Raw genomic sequence first — 8,677 nt, 5'->3', positions numbered from 1 at the left:
AGTGAAGCAACGTCCTCCACAACTAGATTGAAGAACAAAACGACAGCAACTTGTCTGTTCCCCTTCCCCAATCCCCCAGCACTGTTCCCATCCCCCCAATTCCCCAATAAAAATCTTTAAAAAAATAAAAAAATTAAAAAAATAACACAAATGAACTGAGTTGTATGATTTCAAGTAGATTTCATCCATGGAAGTTGCTCTTTTTATCAAATCAACAGAACCTTATATTAAAAGTTCGTATCGATGTTAACATATTTGTATTGATATTAACAAGTCCTGATATTTATATATGTATATATTTACAGTTTTGTCCAGCTTAAATATAATTTTGTTCACTGACATATGTCCATATTGAATAGTGCCCAACATATAATAGAGACTCAATGAAACACATTTTTTAAAAAATCAGCCAAAAATTCTAATTTTCTAGGATAGAGACTGAAATATTGCTGGCATCGAAATAAGTGTTATTAATAGTAGCCTGAGAGAATATTTCTTAGTACTAGAAAAAGTCTCCATTTCACTTAACATTTTATAAGAGAGAACAATGATTTTTATAATAGGGAGAGATGCTCGAATACATACCAGTGCATTTCTTTGTGGGATTGATTTCGTTTGTGGATGGCATCTCCATTTATTATATCCCGGTTACTATTAGTAAGTACCCCTCCAAAGTCATAAGGACCTGTGAAAAAAAACAAAGGGAAAAACCCTAGACTTCAATTGGAGAGTAACATTGATCTGATGTTCCAATACAAAGGTAGTGTGTGAATCTCTCATTGATACAAGTGGGAGACAATTAAAAATTTTTAGTTCTTTTAAAATTTATCATTCTTGTTTAATGCAGTAAATGATTTCAGCATGTTGCCTGATTCAACATTTAAAAAAATCATTTAATTGTTCATCAGTTCTTCAAACAGAATGTAATGAGAAACAAAACAGCAATCTACCCATTATTCTGGGTAATAAAAAAGGGATGCGCAAAATAATCTTTACAGTTCAAGCCAAATTAAAATCTCAGGTTTAACAAAATTACTTAAGTAAGAAATTACTAAGAACAAAGTCCTAATAATTTCTTTTTCTGATTAAAAAATTGTTTTCAATTACAGTTGACACGCAATATTATATTAGTGTCAGGTATACAAAGTAGTGATTAGACACTAATAAATTCGTAAATATAATTTTAAGGGAGGCACTAACTGTAAAATTTAGGAAAATTTTAGAATGAAACTTGAAAATTCTCATTGACAAAAACTTCATTTTTAAGAAAAGAATTGTCAAATTTCAATGTCTGAAAAAAATCATTATCATTATTGTCTCAACCACTGTAGTTCCATTTTTAAAGTTAGCCTTTTCCCACTGGTCATATCAGTTAATTAAACTTCTTCTAAATGGAAACTAACTGTGGGATGTTATGAATAATCTCTCTCAAAGGGCTATTCATTTAGTACCTATGGTAGTGCTATTGTACTTTGAAAAAAGTAAAACAAGAGGTCAATACATTAAGCTGAGGCCCAGAAAATCTGATTCAATAGTATAGAAGACATGGAAATAGTTATCAATAAAATTAGTAATTTTACCATAAAAAATTAGTTTTTGATTTCACATCACTTTTAATGTTGACATTTTATCCTTTAAAAAAAAAAATCACTGAGGGGGCAGCCAGTTGGCTCAGGCGGTTAGAGCGCGGTCTCATAACACCAAGGTTACTGGTTCAATTCCCACATGGGCCAGTGAGCTGCGCCCTCTGCAACTAGTTTGAAAACAGTGACTTGACTTAGAGCTGATGGGTCCTGGAAAAACACACTATTCCCCCAGTAAAGTTTAAAAAAAAAAATCACTGCAATGAAAATACTTTGAGGTTTATTTTGTTTTGTTTTCATTTTAACACTTTAAGAGGGTCTGTAGGTCATGCAAGGAAGATGGCAGAGACATGCATCGTATAAAGGAATGCAAATTTCAACAAACAGATGAGGAGGAAAATGTTAAGGATGTTAAGAAAATTTTTTTTTTGGTCCAGACAAAGATTTAATTGCCTTATTTATATCCCAGTTACTCACCTATTCTGACCAATTTCATATATTCTGGACTCATATATTTTGGGCAGTTTTAAGTTTTTATTCTGAAACAGCATCCCAATATTTTACAGTTGAATTCATAAAAACCAAATAAAGGACAGAAAGCAATCATGACAAGGACTTGAACTTTCACAGTTACAAAAGTGTACTGATTTCTACAAAGACTTTCAGCCACAAAAGAAGCCACTGACCAGATTCCCTAGTGCCCTTAAGGCTCAGAGAAACTCAAGGATGTAGGTAATTAGGCTTGATTATTCCGTATGTATGCGTGTGATTTTGGCACATCTGATAGGTGGATTTGCTGATGCTTTGTAGACTTCAATGAATAAAATTTCAGCAAATACAACAGACAAGGGTTTCCGCAAGATTGCCAATTCAACAAATAGATCCGGTTTCAAATTTGCAAGCCTCTCTAGAAAGCTTGAGATGGTCTGTGGGCGATGGGCCATCGTCTTGTAGAAAATAAAGAGAATTCAAGCCCTGCTCACAACAGGGAGCATTCCTTTATTGTACCTTCACTATCAGAACGACCTGTGGGGAAAACGCCAGTGGCTGACAGGTAAATCAGAAGCACACTATTGGCAGGCAGCTCCTGAAATTTTAAAAACATCACATATACAAAAACAACACACAGGGAAAATAACAGATTTATTTAAAGCTCATGACACTTCCAAATTGTGCGGAAAACAAGAACCTTATTTAACATATTATTGTTTTCTCTAAGAGTTGAGTCACTCTAGTTGGTTCCAACGTACAGCTATCCATGCAGCAGAGATTCATGACTAAACTACGATCTACAACTACTGCCAAAAGTTTTGAATACAGAGAATTGACAGAATGCTCTATGCAAAACTTAAAATGGAAAAGTAAAGTTCCTGATTATAGGTCTAAAAGACAAACTCCCGTGCGTGGCTTTCTCTATAGAAACTTTGGGAGGAATTCCCTACTTCTCACTCATAGCTCTGTCAATGACCAAAATGTTTCCCTGAGCTGCTTGAATATACAACAGGCCTATGCAACCTGCTCCTGTTTTTTTTTTTTAAGTTCTGAATTGACTCATTGCTAAAGTAGTTTAGTAATAAAAACCTGAGGAAAGGAATTAAGCAAGAGTCACATTAACTAATGGTAAGGAACATTCATAGCTTCCTAAGCAATTTCTATTCTGAAAATAGCTACAATTAGGATATTCTAAAGACACTTTCAATTTCATATCTTACCTAAACTCTTGACTCAAATATTCAAAGAGAAGAGTGACTCTCATATTCCATGTAGGGCACACTTTCCCCATAGAATAAAAAGGACTGGATCATATATGTACCTTAAAAGACGCTGCTAAGAATGTGTATAGTTGACTGAAGGTGGGTTTGTACAGCAGATACTTGTGGGGGTTTTCTCGTCTGGTAGGCTTGTCAGCTGATTCCTGTATTTATACACAAAAACAATACACACATAAGCTGTATTTGACAAGTAAATTATCAATGCCTATTTTTACTACCATCTTTATCAAATATGGTTTTGTTTTGTTTTTATCAGTGTCACTATTATTATGCTTATTTATCTGTCCTGTGTCTCATCAAGAGAGTTCTTGATTTACACTCATGGCATTTGTTGAATAACAGCATTCCACAAGGAGCAGAGACAGCGAGAGTGTTGCCAAAATTGAGCTTGTTGGAAGGAGATACCTGCATTCCTGGCTTATTCATCTGGGAAGCTAAATTCATTGGCTCCCTTTCAAGAGCTTGTAACATCCGGAACATGTCAACAGTTAGTTCACTGAACTTAACCTGCAAGGAAAACATTATTAATGCAGTATGCAGACCTTAAAGGCTTTAATCATATTGTTACTCTTGACGTTCATGTGTACTTAATGACATAGGATATTTTATTTTATTTATTGCTTATTTTTCAGTATTTTATTATGAAAAACTTTAAAAGACAGAAGATTTAAAGGATTATATGACACCTATACGTTCATCATCTAGATCCTGTAACATTAACATTTTTCTGTATTTGATTAATTACATATTTCCCCATCTACCCATATTCTATCAATCCATCAGTTTCTTCAGGTATTTTTCAAAAACAAATAAAAACAGTCATGTAAACACAGAGACTTATATTAGTTCCTATAAAACATGGCAGTATACAATGATTAAGACCGCCTCCTTTTCTATTTTGAATAATACTTCTATACAACTTCAGGTAGGCAATGTTTTATTTAAATTAAAATGTTGTAATTTAGAAATTTGCAAATTAATGGCTATAAAAGCCAAAATTGGAGAAGTACTAGAAAAAGCGAATAACAGAAATAACAGGTGTTAAGGGCAGGATCCAATAATAAAACTTATATAAATACTGCATATAGAAAAATGCATTCTGGGCCGGCCAAATGGCGCATTGGTTAAGAGCTGGTTTGGGACTCCAGAGGGCCCCAGTTCGGATCCCACATATGAGGGCCAGTGACACTGCCCTCTACAGCTAAGATGCTGAACAACAGCTCAACCTGGAGCTGGGCAGCCGTGAGTCACTGGCAACGGCATAGGCTGCAGCCCCTGCTGCAGTGGGTTGCTATCGGTTGCCGTGTGTAGCCATCAGCCAGCGTGAGCGGCCAGCAGCCGCTGTGAGCAGCCGTCCAGAAGCCGGCAACTGATCTGCCTCGCTTGGGAAGAGCGCAATGATGGTGCCAACTTGGGCCAGTGAAGCAATGTCCTCCACAACTAGACTGAAGAACAAAACGACAGCAACTTGTCTGTACCCCTTCCCCCAATTCCCCAGCGTTGTTCCCATCCCCCAATTCCCCAATTAAAAAAAAAAAGCATTCACTGGTGACTTTTCCAATATCCCATAATTTCCAGTAAATTACATTTCTAGTGTATTAAATCATCATCATGGGACTATTGTTTCATGAAAAAAATTTGAAATTTGCTTTTGACAAATGTACTTAAAAATAATCCCTCCCCTTTTTGCCCGATTATAAAAGTAATATCCAGATGTAGAAAATTGTAAAGGAAATTAAAATCTCCTATAATTCTACTATTCAGAGGTAAACCTTTTATGATATTGATGAATTTCTTCCTAGTCTTTTTCCTTTGCATATATGTATAGAGACATTTTAACACATACGAAAATTTAACACATATGAAACAAGTTTTTTCACTTACTATATCATGAGTAGCTTCCTTTGCAATTAAAAATTCTTTCTAAACCATTTAAATGTCTGTAATATAGTTCATGCATGGACAGAGCATAATTTAATTAACCATTTCCTCACAAATGGGTGTTAGGATATTTCCGAGGAAGTAATAATCCTGTAATAATCAAAAGCACTATTTTTCAAAGTGGATTTTAAGCATATGCCTTCATAATTCTTTACCTGGTTATTACAATTACCAATAATGAGCGCATCAGCCAGAGATAACTGTCCCACAATCATGCCCTGTTCCAGCAATGGGGCTCCCGTTTCAGCAAGGCGATTAGATGTGATAACGATAGTATTATCATCATTCAATATCATTACGGGATCCGCCTGGAGGAAAAAGCAGTAAGCAGCTGATGGCTAACACGAAATGTCAGTATAAGTGATTCCTTCTTGACATATACACAGTAAAAATGTCTATCACTTGGGGATTTATTTACCCATAATTATGACAACCTTTCTTGTCAAAAACTGACCTCAATGAAAGCTGCTACTTCTTGAAGCACCAAGTTCCATTCCACTTGATCTTCAGTATTAAAGCGGTGAGTATAATCTTCAATTTCATCGGACAATTCCTGATTTTAAAATATCACAAAAAAAATGGTTATAGAAAAAAACATAAAAATAGACAGCTATATTGTACCATATTCCTGACAGAAACTGACATAGTTAAGAAGTTTGATTATTATCAATATACCATCCCAATTATAACCAAAAACAAAGAATGAAAATTACACGGATTAATTTCAAAATAAAAAACTCCAAAATGATACACATCAGTAAGATCTTCCTAGAGTCCCAGAGTGACCCATATCTGCTCAATGTGACATCAGCAACGAATTTATTAATAGAAAACTCTTAAAGGTAAAACCCCAAAATTTTAGCACTAAAAAAAAAAAGTATACTGTCTAGCTAATTTTCTTTGGATTTATATCGTACATTTTTGGGGGTGAGGTGGGGAGAATAGTCTTATTAGTAGGTAAGAGTGGAGGAAGACATAGGAGGACTTGTCAAAACTAGCATGTTATAGTCAACTATAAGTGAATATATATATATATATATATATATATATATATATATATATATAGTCATGGGACGTATAGTGTGGGAGTGGAGGCAAGGGATTTGTAATAGATATGTATGATATTGGGGGGAAGTGGGGCGGCGGATTGTGGGAGGGAGGTTGTCACTTCGAGGGGTTAAAAAGTATAACTATTGCACTGTGTTGTACAGCTGAAACTAATTCTAAAAAATGTGTATTTCATAATAAAAAATAATTAAAAGAAAAAAAAAACTAGCATGTTATATTTGAGGACCAAAAATTAAAAAGTATGCCATTGAAACCATGAGTACAGAATGCAGTCAGGATGGAGTACGATGAAATCAGTACAGATACTAAATGGATCCCGAATGCCACTAACTCTTAATTACCTGAGTTAATGAAGGACTGAGAGGTACAGACATACTAAGGGATGAAGAAACCAAAACTCATTCACAATAACTTGGTAAAACACGTACGTTTTCTTGAACCTAACATTCCAATTATTTTTTCTTAAATTAAATTATTTTAATTTTTGTTTGCCATTTCCCAACCCTCCATTGATGAGTGGTGAAATGTAGAACATGCTGAAGGGATAAAAACAAGGAATTAAGATAATTATCTCTGATCAGTGTGAGCTTGCAATATGAAAAAAGTTGGAAATTTTTTTTTTATCATCACCGTTGTCAGAAGTTACCATACTTTGAATGTTGTAGTGATTTAGATATATCAAAAATTATTTTAACCTTAAATCTATTTTTAAAAAACAAAATTATCTATACATAATTAGAGATTAGGATTTTAATGATTTTAAAGTACATTTACCTTTACCAGATCCTTCACAACATCCATTTTGTTGAGAAGAAGACAAACTACTATAAATCTTGCATAGTATCGTAGCTTCTTAACTACCAACTCGGGTCTATGGTAAGTAAATGGAAAATTACTCATTAGATTACAAAAGAAAATATGCTTTTTGATTTTTCCAACTTTCCTATAGTTTTTAAACTCTTTTGATCCTATTCTGCAGTTATATTTCTGCATATAACCTACAGTCGTTCAACACATTTCTTACTGATTTATTATGTTGTTCATTCACCATTCATTCATTTATTCAACAAATATCTACTGATAATTTTGATGCATCAGGCACAATGCTAGGTGCTAGAAGTAGAGTGATTAAAAAAACAACTATAGGGCCGGCCTAGTGGCTCAGTTGGTTAAGAGATCGCTCGAGAGTGGGAGCGCTGAGCAACAGCGGTTTGATGCCTGGCCCGAGCTGAGCTGCGGCTGAACTGCCAACAGGTAGCAGGATGGCTCAGCTAAAACAAACAAACAAACAAACAACTATACACACAGTCCCTTCTTCACAGATCTTACAGACAGAGAAGTATTTCAAATGTAGAGGAGACAGATAAATACTTAAAACACAGTGGAATAAACAGAATGATTGGAGAAATTAAGGATGCTATTGAGCCCATGGGACTAGACCTTGGAGAGAAGGCTTCCTAGAGAGAGTAATGTTTAAGGTAAGTCTATAAGGAACAGCAGGAGACAACAGGCAGAAAAACACAAAGTGAAGAGTTCCAGGAAGAACATTCTTTGTTTTGGAATTGCATTTTTCTGATATTAATATAATCAAGCCAATTTTCTTATGCTTAGTGTATATGCCATATCTTTTTTTATCCCTCTACTATCAAGTTACTTCTGTATTTTTATTTTAATGTATCTTTCATAGACAGCATAGGGTTAGGTCTTGTTTTGGGTATTTTTTTTGTTTTTTTTTTAAGTGTTGCTTTTTTACCCACTTTGACAATCTCTGCCTCCTATACTCAGGTCCTCAAACCATTTACATTTAATCTTATAGCTGCTTTGGCTGGGTTTGTGTCTCCCACTCTGCTATTTGTTTTCTATTTGCTTCTTCTGTGTTTATGAGTATGTTCCTCTATTGCTCCTTTTCCACTTTCTTTTCAGTTACTCTACTACATCTTATTGTACCATTTTATGTCCTCTGTTCGCTTCTTTTAGTGTTGCTAGGCGTAGCAATACGCACTCTGGACTTATCAAAGGCTATTTATAATCAATGTTGTACACCCCTGCACACCTGACCCTTTATACTTCTCTCTTATCAGTTCAAACCTGACAATTTCTAATTTCCACTTCCTGCTTTCCACATCCTATGTTACAAATATAATAACTGTACGACAGTATTTTTTTATATGTGTGACATTTTTCATAATAACAATTTTTTAAATTCTTCGATCATGAGTTTCATATTTAGAAATCTATCTAATTGGCAAATTTATCTTTTTTTTTTTTTTTTTTTTTTTCTTTGTTGGTGTCATCTCCAAGAAATCAATATTA

General features: G+C 34.4%; 1 protein-coding gene across 2 annotated transcripts in view; it reads right to left on the bottom strand.

Annotated features, from left to right (window-relative positions):
• The window catches only part of SCAI (suppressor of cancer cell invasion), a 63,372-nt gene that overhangs the window by 31,072 nt on the left and 23,623 nt on the right, over positions 1 to 8,677 (bottom strand). For both annotated transcript variants that reach the window (XR_002125793.1, XM_019658830.1), the window contains exons 6-12: positions 7,139 to 7,235; positions 5,751 to 5,849; positions 5,452 to 5,604; positions 3,761 to 3,862; positions 3,397 to 3,498; positions 2,592 to 2,670; positions 586 to 685 (exon numbers count right to left, since the gene is read on the bottom strand). Coding sequence is in view for 1 of the 2 variants with exons in the window: in XM_019658830.1 (XP_019514375.1) it covers positions 586 to 685; positions 2,592 to 2,670; positions 3,397 to 3,498; positions 3,761 to 3,862; positions 5,452 to 5,604; positions 5,751 to 5,849; positions 7,139 to 7,235 (732 nt within the window). In the remaining variant the exon portion in view is untranslated. The remainder of the gene's footprint in view (positions 1 to 585; positions 686 to 2,591; positions 2,671 to 3,396; positions 3,499 to 3,760; positions 3,863 to 5,451; positions 5,605 to 5,750; positions 5,850 to 7,138; positions 7,236 to 8,677) is intronic.

The sequence above is a fragment of the Hipposideros armiger genome, unplaced genomic scaffold, assembly GCF_001890085.2.
Source record: "Hipposideros armiger isolate ML-2016 unplaced genomic scaffold, ASM189008v1 scaffold_290, whole genome shotgun sequence".
Classification (NCBI taxonomy): Eukaryota; Metazoa; Chordata; class Mammalia; order Chiroptera; family Hipposideridae; genus Hipposideros; species Hipposideros armiger.
The sequence above is the reverse complement of the archived record's forward strand: the minus strand, read 5'-3'. Positions and strand labels throughout refer to the sequence as shown.